This window comes from Protopterus annectens, chromosome 1.part1, assembly GCF_019279795.1.
Source record: "Protopterus annectens isolate FY-2018-M chromosome 1.part1, PAN1.0, whole genome shotgun sequence".
Taxonomy (NCBI): domain Eukaryota; kingdom Metazoa; phylum Chordata; order Ceratodontiformes; family Protopteridae; genus Protopterus; species Protopterus annectens.
This window is the reverse complement of record NC_056726.1, coordinates 552,434,589-552,447,218: the sequence shown is the minus strand read 5'-3', so window position 1 is coordinate 552,447,218 and position 12,630 is coordinate 552,434,589. Positions and strand designations below refer to the sequence as shown.

The following is a 12,630-nucleotide window of genomic DNA, read 5'->3' as shown; positions in this document are numbered from 1 at the left end:
AAGACGTGCTGCCTGACATCTACTTGTTTCATGGGGAAAACATGATCAAAGTAAAAAATGAAAAGCAAACAAGAAATAAGCTCAAGATACATTGCTTAAAAGGATTACTGTACAGGTTATAGACCATGCGATTGGCATTCGGTTTATGGTTAAAGCCTGCAGAGATGACTGTCTGTAAGTCTCCAAGTGTAATGAGACTCTTAAAATAATGTAATTCTGTCCTTTATTACAAATACTGGCATATGCATTTCAATACCCAAGGCTTATACATTATCTAGTTAAGTATTCTCTACATGGCAACAGAAAGGCTTTCAATGTTGGCAATTCTTTAACAGTATGCTTATTAAAGCTTACTTGCATCTTGCAATCTCAGCCAAGCTTACCTGATGGTCATTAAAGTATTGCTACTTAACACAGAACAACAGGCACTTTGAGTAATAAGCATAAATCAACAGTACAAAAATATGACAGAAACCAGACCATTCTGCAAAAATCAAGGACAGATGAAAAGCCACTCTAGTACTTGTGTCTACCTTGGATGGGTGGGATTCTCTGCACACTTACACTGCATAACTACTCCTTGCCTTGCTTAGACACATCCAGAGTCACTACATGGGGGAGTGGGGTGTAACAAGTATGTCACAGTTTGAAATGTCTCTGGCTGACTTGTGATGGCCCTGACACATTTGTCATACCTCTCAACCTCAGAGCAAGAAATCTGGACAAAGCCATACAAAGAAATGGGACAAAGGCCCAAAAATAAGGACAATTTTTAAAATATCGCTCTTATAACCTTAGAAAACTAATAGAGGTCTTGCATTAGTATGAATTTTCTGAATGGTATGAAATCTGAAACTCAAATGTCTGTCATTATTTTCTAACTTCAGTCTTTAATTATTTGTCACTAATTTGCCAAAAAAAACCACAATTTTATGAAAAATGGACCAACAAATGTGATGTAAAAATATAAAATAGCAACACAATACAGCTGGGAACCTGCCAAAGAAGGGACACTTTAATATTAGTACTGCTAACTTGAGCAGTTGACAAAATAAAATAATCTACATGCATTTCTGAAATAAAAGTAATCTGATTATTACAGTTATTTCTTAATTATAAACCCTCCATGTTTTCTTCCAAAATTGCTATTTTTGGAGGGTCATTAGGGGAAGAGCAACATTTTGAGTCAAAATCAGGGACAGGTCAGAGGTTTGGCTATGCCTAATTCTATAAAGCAATTTATTTGCATGTACCTCTCAACCTGTTAATGCAATAAATCTGGACAAGGCCAGATATATTGGGGAAACATATAAACAGTACTAAAAATTGCTCTTGTATAAACTGGGACATAAATCTGGACAAGGCCAAATATATTGGGGGGAAACATATAAACAGTACTAAAATGCTCTTCTCTAAACTGGGACAGTTGATAGAACAGGTCTTACTTTAGCATGGATTTTTCTGAAGGTTATGAAGTCTGAAACTAGGTGTGTCATTATTTAGTGACTTAATTCCTAAATGATTTGCCAGAAAACCACAAATTTTATGAGGAACAAATCAAAATAAGAAGCAAAAATCTATTCATTCTTTGAAAATCTGGACAGTTGGGAGGTATGGTTCAGCTGGGGCTGTCTAAGTTTGCCGCCCTTCCCCTCACAAAACCCTGGTCGAATGGAGCCTCCTGCAGCCATTCCAATGATCCATTACTTTGCTATTTCACTCCATTTACCATAAACACTAATGTGCATACTGATTTACTTCTATGATGATTTGAACTTCATTTGAAAGTTTTATTTTTGCATTTTACAGCACAAACACTAAGACATCTACTAAACAAACTTGGCATTAAATCTTCTCTGCCCTTGAAACTCACATTCACTGAAACAACATTAAAATCCACATTCAAAGAAAATACATTTTACTCGTGGCAGATAAAAATTAATTCTGGGCTGTTTTCAAATCATAGGCCCCTTGCATATGAAACACATGTGTTCTTTGATACACCTTCCTATTGCTTTGAACATTTTTCCAGTAAACAATGAAACAAAACTGTCCAATTCAGAACATTTCCATCATAAAAGTCTACTCAAACTTCTACAGTCCACTATTATCAGTAAATATGCACAATTCTACAGTCCACCATTATCAGTAAATATGCACAATCTCTGAAGTAGTAAAAGTCATCTAAATAATTCCACGTTAAATAAATCTGTAATGAAGAGGTTGGTGCTAGCAATCACCTTTATATTTCATGGTTTCATCGAACAATAAAGTGTCTGATGCCCCTGTGGAATAAATTGCCTAAATTACATTAAAAATAAGCTAGTAATATTGCAATAGGAAATGGATGGCAAACTGATAACAGGCTCATAATTAGTATTTTAACTTTCAGTACGGCAGCATTCACCCCTTATGGGAGTAGAACCAACAACCTTCTGCATCAAAAGCAAGCACACAGCCTGGTGTGCTATTAGCACTAAACTTCGCTTCGCCTGCAGCTCTCAGCTCCTTGTAAAATCTACTCAATACTCAACTGCATCTCAACAGCACAAGAAGTCTGGAAAAAGCCAAATTTATTGGGGTGGGTCAAAAGGGCAAAACCAGGGACACATTAAACATTGCTTGTATAATCTTGGAAAGCTGCTAGAATAAAATGCTGTGTTACCACGGTACCACCATACATTTTACTGCCAAAGTCCCTGTGCAAAAAAAGAGTCAGAACATACCACTATGCCAAATCACCTGCTTTGTGAAAGAAAAATGCTGTGTTACCACCATACATTTTACAGACAAGGCCCCTGTGCAAAACAGTCAAGAGCAACATACCACTACGCCAAATCAGCTGTTTTGTGAACGAGAGGAAGACTGAAACTTAAATGGCTATCGTTTAATGAATTCAGTTCTCACCATAGCTGTCAACCTCTTAGCACAAAACACCTGGACAAACCCAGTAATGAACATTCAGTGAATTCAGTTCTTGCCATAGCTGTCAACCTTAGCACAAAAAACCTGGACAAAGCCACTAACAGGGTATTACAGTCCCAAAAATAAGGAAACATTTCAAATAGTCACCTTATAAACTTTAAAAAATTGTTATAATAAAAGGTTGTGTTACTATATATTTATTGCTAGAATAAAAAGTTGTTTTACTATGTATTTTCTGAAGACTATGAAGTCTGAAATTCAAATGCCTGTCAATTTTACTTGTGATGGAACAAAAACAATTTTCAGCAGAGGCCCAGGGAGAAATACTGTAGACATGTCTTTGTAAAATGGCAGGACACCAGAGCAAATCCACACAAACACAGAGATAAGATGCAGACTCCACAAAGAAGGCACCCCAGCCAAGAATCAAACCACAAATCCTATAGCTTTGACTCTGAGGCAACAATACTGCCACTGCACCATCCAATATGTAAGAAATTAAACATTCAGAAACCTGAAGTCTGAAATTCAAATGCCTGTCAATTTTATTTAACATTTGTTAATCAGGACAGTCTGACTTGGAACAAAAAAACAATTTTCAGCAGAGGCCCAGGAACAAAATAATGCAGACATGTCTTTGTAACATGGGAGGACACAAACGCAAACCCACACAAACACAGAAAGAAGATACAGACCCCACAAAGAAGGAACCCCAGCCAAGAATCAAACCTGAGAACCTGCAGCTGTGAGGCAACAATGCTACTACTTCACCATCAAATATCAAGCATTGCAACATTTACAAACCACAGATATTATGAGGAACAGATCAGATAAAATATGAGGCAAAAATCCGCAATTTTTTTTACAAATGGTGGTGGGTAGGGAACTCAAGTCTTTAACACCTGCATACAGGGTACAGGGTTCAAGCCTGAGGTATTCCCTACCACACCACCATGCAATACTCCAACGACTCGCGAGAGTAGATCGCATCCAAACCCTTTCCTGATGAGACTGCAGCTCCCATTCCTGCTGCTCGTGTTGCAGTCCGGCCGCGCTGTATACTCCCAGTGTGTAAGTGCACAGACATCTCCTTGCGTTTCCCTATCAGTCCTGCCGGACTGCCAGTAGACCAGTACTCTGGTCTACTGCGCATGCGCGTAGTCCGCAAAATTTAAAACTTTTTTTTTTATTTTTTTGAGTTCTTTTTGGTTTGAGGGGGCTGCAGTCCGGCATTCCGATAGCACGGGCTGCCCCTGTCAGGTGCAGAGTTTCAGGGACATGAACAGTAGTACCAGTATTCAGTTTCTGAATGCTGGCACTGCATTTGCTGTCAGGTCTAAAGTGCTTAAGTGCTCTGTGTGTCAGTTTGTGCGTGTGTGATTGTGTGAGTGTGTGTGTGTGTGTGTGGGGGGGGGGGGGGTGGCGGGTCTAGTGCAGTACCAGCACTCAGAAATGAATACTGATACTGCATTTTTGGTCAGGGGTAATGCTTTCAGCACTCTCTGTGTGGGGTTTATCTGTAGCAAACCATGAGGTATCACAGGACCTTTTTTGGGTCCTCAAGTATGAAAGGCTCATCAACTTAAAGTTTAGGGAATGACACGGGGCTCAGAAAATGGGTTCGGCTTTGGCCTTCACATTCTTTCTGATCCTGGTTGTGAGCAATAGATGTCAACCAATGCCTGCACGGTAGCTCTAGCAACACAAAAACAGTCTTTCAGTTGTTGCTCCATTTACTCTTGGTAGGTATTTTGCTGCTAGTACTGTTTTTATTCACATTAACTTCTGCCACATGATGCTCCTGGGTACAAGGTACCAGTGTTTATAGTCCATAAGTGCTAGTTTATAAATACTGCTGCTGCTCTGTGCAGTTTTGTTTCAACTCTGGAAGTTTCCAGGTACTGTTTGTTCTTAACATGACACACAAGTTGCTTAATGCCAAGACTGTATGACTATAAATCAACACTTACTTTCATTGTTACTTATTATTATGCACTCTTTACACTGTGCACCTTCAGAGGCCACTTTTCGAGTCTGGCAGTTGGCACAAAGGGTTAAGTCTGCGAGGTGTAGTTCATGTAGTACAGGGTTTAATTCCCTCAGCCCCATTTGCAGCTGTGTGACACTGACCAAATCATTTAACTGGGCATTGTTCTTGGGCTGCCCCTGAAAAGGGATTGTGTATCCACTGGGCCTGCCTCATTAACAAGTGGGTATTATTATTTGCATGTGATTATACAGGCATTTATATATACTCATTCCCATCCTGTTTTTCTTGCTACTTCACTCTTTGGCTTGAACTATGAATTGCAACATGGCTGTGTATGGCTGCTTCCTGTGCAAAGGTGTGTTCTGTTCTAAACAAGCAGACAGTGAATACTGACCCATTTAGAAAAGTAACATTTATTTTCAACCTGACATCATTTTTTTCCAAAAAAATCATATGTACCAAATGCATAAGTTTTGCCTGTTTTATGAATTGGTTGCTGAACACATAATGAGCTATGGTGTCTTATACATTCTAGTTGTTATTAGTTTCATCATCTACATGTGAATATGTAGGAATATATTTTATAATGAAGAAATAATCTGCAGCAGGAATTACTTTTCCACAAAAAAATTTATTGACAGTAATTTAGACAAAACAGTAACTGACTGCTGACAACAATTTGAGATACAATTAGCAAAATACAGAACAGCATTGAGACACTTCATATATACAATACCGTATTCAACGATTTGGAAACATAATTCAGGCGCTGGCAAATATTGTCAAGTAGGCCTGAGACATCATCATGCCCTGTTTCCTTGGATAGTACTACTAAGAAACCCATCAGATTTTTTTAAATATGATTTGTGTTCCTTTCAACTAAGAATTCATACTGGATTTATTAAGTATATTTTCTTTGAAAGCATCTGCCTATGTTGACTTTCCACACCTGACAGTATAAATGACTGGTTGTTTGCATTTATCTTGTTTGTCTCACATCTGTCTCAGCATTACATCTTCCTTTCTGTAGTACTTTGACTTTGAAAGCCAGATGTAGTTTTGTGCTGTACAAATAAGTAACAGGAAAGCTGGGTAGAGTAGGTAAAGAAAATGTCATCAGAGATGGGCATAAAACTGGTTAACAATGATGAAGTGAATGATGATAAATCAGTTCTTACTAAGAGCAAAAGACAGTAGCAAGAATATGTCAAATAGATCTGTTCTGACACTGGTCCTCTTTGTTGTCTGTAGTGCTAAATATGGATTAAATGGAAATGATTTCTTTGTCAAAGAGAATACCATTCATTCCAGCAACACAATACTCATCAGGGCGCTGTGAAAAGAAAAAGAGTTTATAAGAGTAAAATAAGTCTTCAATGATATGGCAGTAGGACTTCATAGCTAAATGTTCAAAATGACATAAAAGGAAATTTAACCATAATTCACAATGAGTTAAGAAAGGCTTGGACTGTAAACAAATGAAGGTAGGTATTGTCATATTTACTTTACAGTATGAGAATTTGCTGTGAATGCTACTGGAATTTAAGGGAACACAGGAAGGAGGTTTGGGGGGAAATTTAGGAAAAGGAACACTAGGGGAAGGAACAATAGACTCACCTTTATAAATTACTGAAGGAGGCAGCATCTGCTAGAGAAATATGTCGAGACGTTATTTCTGTCAGGATGCAATTTTCCTGGAGCTGGCCCTACAAAGGTCAGGCTAAATATTATACAATCAATTTACAGCAAAAGCCCTGTGAGGAAACACTGATACACCACAATTTATTATTTTTCTAAAGAGGAGGAAAGAATAAAATACCATTCAGATTATAGCCATTTTTCCAAACAGCTCAGAATGAATGACAAGGGTATTATAATAGAAAGCCGAAGGATGTACATGAAGGAGTAATTATTCACATCAAGAGAGGTGTAAGAGTGTCTGTGTGTATGTATGTGTATAGAAAGTGTAACTAGGTGCAAAGCCATGGGTTTAATCTGTAGCTATGCATTCTACTCAGACGGTCATGGTGGTAACAGCAGTAATGGAAAAGGGAGATCAGGCTGGATTTGTCTGCCTTCAGACCTGATGCTTTTATGGCAGTGATTAACAACTGGCTGATGTGATGGAACTCATAACTTTCTCTTTTAGTTTTAGCACATATGCAGAGTTTCAGGAATAAGAAAAGAACACATGAATAAAAAACATTAACTCATGCTGCCATTCACAGAACAGTTAGTACAGTGTCACACTGAACATCAGTCAGTTTAAGTGCTGCATTTAGCACGTGTTTCAAGAGTTTAATGTGCATGGTAGAGTTTGAGCACTGAGCCACAAAAGGATGTCACATAACTTAAATATTAAACTACTTCAGATGTATGGAATGCTTGACTCCACCCCTTTGCCATTCAGGGAATGAATACACTGAATCTTAGTGTTTATTGTGCTGTGTACATATCCATGAATGCAGAATAACCTGCAAACATCTGTGAAATAAATCGAGAAAGTGAAGCCAAGAATACAGCAAACATACATCATATATGTACTGAATGGGCAGGAATGTAAAAAAAAATCCATTGTTGACTAAACTGACCTTCTAAGGCTGAACCACTTTTTCTTGTCATTATAAAAGCAGACCTTTGCCTATGTTTCAAAGATAGGCTGATTGCAGATGTTTAAGGCACTTAAAATATTCTGCGTCTGTAATCGCTATAAGGTACCCATGGGATGGTCAAAACAGCCAGAGGTTCTGTAACATGCATGCTACCCTTTGTAATTGGTCATACAGACAGCACTGCTTCTGAATTCAATGCATTATAAAGATGAAATTGTTATATTTAAACAATGGCACGTTCTTATTAAACTGTCACTTCCTCAAACTAAATTGAATTTGGCATGTGACCACATCATAACTTTCAACTTTCCAGTATTTCACAGAAAGTACGGATTTTTGTTTCATATTTTTAGTCTGTTCCTCATAAAAATGTAGTTTTATGAAGAATTATTGCAGACTGAAGTCACTAAAAAATGACAGGCATTTGAGTTTCAGATTTCACATCCTTTTGAAATGCATGTTATGCAAAACCTGCTATTATATCAAATTTCAAACTATTAGAGGAATATTTAAAATTTATCCTTGATTTTGGATTTTTGTCCCTGACATTATTTTTGCTTTGTCTATACTTCTTGCTGTAAGGAATTGAAAGGTATGACTACATTTGATTTTAAACTAAAAGGGGATAAATATACAGCAAGGTTTGGTTACGGAGTAACATCAACAACAAATGACTGTGTGATATGAAACACGAGCATAAACCCTTAACAATTCACATAATTCAGAATATTTTAAATATCCATCAAGTTAAAAACAACATTTGCAAACTCATATCATGGAGTCTATAGCTTTAGTGATAAATAAATTAATATAGTGTCAGGGTTTCTGAGACAAATAAGAGCAGCAAACGTCTCTTAAACTAGTAATGGAGAACAAAATGGTGGGACATCTTAGTAGCTTTATTGTATATTATAGTTATGTAGATAGTGTAATTTATGCAAAGCCGTCTGCATTCCCTGAGAATGAGTCCTTTAGACATTGCTAGATGCACTGTAGAATAGGTGAATGATTTCTGAGTTGCACAACAAACAATACCTTTAACTGGCCTTAGGTAAAAACTTAGTACAAAAAACAGGATCAAGACCACTGTGAAACAGAGTCACGTAAAATCACAGCAAAAAGCAACAAACAAAATAACAGACTTTGGAAGTGCTATAAAAACTTTTAATGTGCACAAAGCTTTCAGATAAAAACCTTCCTCAGTGTGAAAAACTTGCAGTATTTCAATACTTAAGTTTTTTGGTTGCAGAGAGGTTTTTCATTAACTGTGTTTCAACGTATCAAAACTGACATTTACTTTGTGATGGCTACATTCATTCAGCAAATGTGTTACATTAGCTTTAATTTCTGTCTCTTATTTTTTAGGACCAATATGACAAGAATACTAGTCAGAAAGTTTTAAGATGGTTGGAACAGTGTTTCACAAAAATAAAGAGGAAATGGCAAAGGGACCACAATTATCACAGAATACAAATGAAGCAGTGATACACCAGGAACAGAGTGAAAAGGTAACAGCTAAGCCAAGCAGGAAATTGGGATTCATCTCCAGGGGTATAGATTATAGGGGCAATGAGGCAATAGTCTTGTTCTCTAGGCCACTAATGCCTTTCATTTGGAATATTCTACCTAAGTTTTGAGACTTTGTAGTGAAAAATATACAAATGTTATAAATAAAGTGTATAGGAAGGTCAACAAAATTGTAAAACATAAAAAATACTAGTTACAGAGACACTAGACAGGCTGGTCTGTTCTATCTGGACAACAGAAGGGAAAGGAGGCTCTGGTTCCATAACTTCATTAACAGGAATTATGAGTGGGCTGATGTGAAGATGAAGGATAGGACTGAAGGAAAAAGAAAGATGATAAAATTCAAAGTGTAGAGTCCAGCTTTAGAGTGACTGACAGAAAGTAATATTTCACTGAGAGAGTGATGGAGAAATGGAATGGACTCCTGGACTTGTGGAACATAACAAGACTGCTGAATATTTTAAAATGGTATGGGATAAATAAAAATGGGTAGGGGGTACTGGATGAGGAATAGCAGCTGTAGTGTCATGCACAACATTCAGGCACATGACATAAACTATCAAGTTTCTTCTACTGTATTACATATAAGCATAAATGTGTATGTTTGAATAAGATTGTTTGATGTGGATCTTTAGTAACTAGTAACTGTAGGAAAGCTCTGCTTCATGAACATCAAGTCACTTTGCTAGTAATGTGAGAGGTAAAAGTTGTAATAAAAAAAAAAAAACATTTATAAGCTCTTATCTTTTTTACATAGAGTGCTGTCCCACAGTAAATGGGTCAGCTCTCTGTTTTGTGTTTTTCACAGTACCCAGTGAGATAACTCACTGGCTCCTTTTTGGCAATTAGTTTTCTTCTTATTTGTGTGGATATTTGTGATGGCAATGATGGAGTCATAAGGGCTGCAGTTCTCCTGGGCAATGTCACCTCATAAGGGAGATGGTCTAAACCCCCTTTCCTCCTTAATATTATACAGACCAACATAAAATAACTGTATAAATCCCTAAAGTAAGCAAAAGAAATTCTGTAATCCGAGCTACCTTGCTGTTTTCTGAGAACTTCTGAGCATAGCCAGAAGAAATACTATACAACAGTCTTTATAGAGAGAGGCCAGCTGGGAGTGTCTACAATAGCATTTGTCTGCCTACAGTAGCATTTGTCTGTTAAATTTGTTATGCTAAGTTTCTCTTTCAGACTTTAACTAAGTGCATGCTATGTGGACCAAGGGTCACATGCTCTGTGTATAAACTTATTCTCAATGCTCTGTCTGTGACTGAACTAAAATCAAGCTTTCACATTAACATCAATCATAAGCTAGGCTACTAGGTATCCCTGCTTTTCACGGGAAAAAAGGATGAGGAGTCAGTTTAGTCTATGATGTCATCTAAGTTCATTTTGCAATGTACTTATTCTACAGTGTGGGTTGGTATTGGTATTGTTGCAGCAGCCTAGTTGCTAAAACATAAAACGTATTGTATTACTATGCCATTATTTTATTTAGTTTTTATTTGCCAGGAAATATCCCACACACCTGAAGCATACTGCAAGACTTTTAGCAGATTGTATAAGGTAATCAAATGCAGTTCAGCTGGGTGTCTCATTGTATACAATCACTTAGAGTCTACAGAAAAACAACATATGCAATTATTATTTGAAAATAGATGGGGGGAGGTACAAATGGAGCCGTGATGCCCCTAAGTCGATGTTAATGTTCCTCGAAGAAGTCCTTGCAATCTAGGACATTCTACTTAATAACTAAGATTTTACCATTCTGAGCTGTAGCACGTGATTGAGAAAACACTGGTGAGGGGAGTTAAATCTGCATCCTAAGGGATCATCAACAGCTACAATAACTGAAAACAGAATCATGACAAATCCATGGGAGGGAAGCTATCAATACAATGACATGCTTTAATGAATATGTGTAGGAGGGGATACAAAGTCAAATGCACTGATTATTATATCTTGGTAAATCACTACAGTAATTAAAATGTACAGAAAAAACTTTAGCACTTATTATGGAAGAACGTAACTCATATTAGTAGTAGGTTCTCTCAGCTCCACCTCCTGGCATCAGAGGCAGGTTACACCTCCTGTCAAAACATGGGCAGAATGGAATGCTAACAGAAACCTAGTCATAAACTGTTAAATAGGAAAACAATTTTATTTTTTTTTCTGAGTTGATGCAAGTAGTTTATAGTTTCCTTTTCCTGTAGAACACAAATGTCAGCTGAAATGTCACAAACATTAAGTTCACCCTTTGACAAAAAAAAAATTCTAATTTATAATGCATAAGCATTTACATTTTTTACATTCCTGGGTCAATCAGTCATAACATGACAATATAACAAGTATCTACCTCAGTCGAGTAGCTTGAAATATGCACCAGTGTGTGTACAGTACTGGGTTTCCAGTATCCATAAATAGTCCCTTTAACCAGCTGGGCTACTTATTACAGCTGACAAAGGAAGGATTTACAGATTCATCATTGTATGCATAAAGACGCATACCACAGAAATGTTAAAATCATTTTTGTATCACTGTTAAGACATATATGGTACGGCTTATACTTCAGAATTCTAATGTTTACAATTATGTTGTTGTGTAGTGATAATTCTGAAAAATTAAACAGCATAGAAAAAAATGTGTGCCTTTCTCTGTTCTGGGAAATCTGTTATCGTTGCTTATCTGCAGAATTTTGCAGTATGTTTTTTTTTAATAGTAATACATTTAGCATGGTAAATTTTCTGTTTTGCAATAATGAGATAGTTGTTTGTGTTCATATGTACTATATATGCAATTTTTAGACTGGTGGTGCAATTAATGGAGGGTAGAATTTTATGGAGGTGTTAGTATCATAGGTTCAAATTAGTGATAACATTTTATAGGACATTGAAACAATATGTATAGTAATGGGGGTACTGCTTAAAAACAACAATCTTACTGTGGTTTACATCAGTTTACAACCATTATAAAAGAGAGTCCCAACATTATAATAGAGGTAGTCTGCTATTGCCAATGGTTAGGTTATTATATGGCTTTAAGTGCATGGACCCATTCACTGTATCCCAGTGCTCATCTTTGTAATGCCATCTGAGAATGTGCTCCAAGGAATACAAAATTACACAGCCCGTAGAGGAAGAGATATGACATCCAGTCTTAAGTAAGAAAGACATTTTTTTAATTTTCCCTTACTAATCTGGTACCCAGTCCTTTCAGTTCTGCAGTAACCACACTGCTTGTGGCAAGTCATGTATATTAGGAATTCTCTGAACCTGAGAAGGAGGCAATTTCATTTAGTGGTAGAGACATTGGAATATTCTGTCTGACATTTACATAGGTTCCAACACTTGAGTTGGGGAACTTTGTCACTGATGCACTGGAATGCCTGTTTCTCATATTTCGCCCTGATGTGATTAGATCTCCATAGCCATGCTGGTGTGCAAAAGCATATCCAGAACGCCTTGAACTGGTTCGACGTATACGTCTTCTGTACACTTGCGGCGGTGGCCCTTTCTTCGCCTGGCTTATTTTGTAACGAACCTAAAAAAAGAATTCAGATTTTGCATATTAACA

The 12,630-nt window shown here is 37.0% G+C and overlaps 1 protein-coding gene across 1 annotated transcript in view; it reads right to left on the bottom strand.

Moving 5' to 3' along the window:
* Positions 1-5,526: 5,526 nt before the first annotated feature.
* Positions 5,527-12,630, bottom strand: part of LOC122814860 (phospholipid-transporting ATPase ID-like) — a 2,026,011-nt gene continuing 2,018,907 nt past the window's right edge. The window contains exon 28 of the mRNA XM_044087143.1: positions 5,527-12,597. Coding sequence (XP_043943078.1) covers positions 12,313-12,597 — 285 coding nt within the window. The 3' untranslated portion in view covers positions 5,527-12,312. The remainder of the gene's footprint in view (positions 12,598-12,630) is intronic.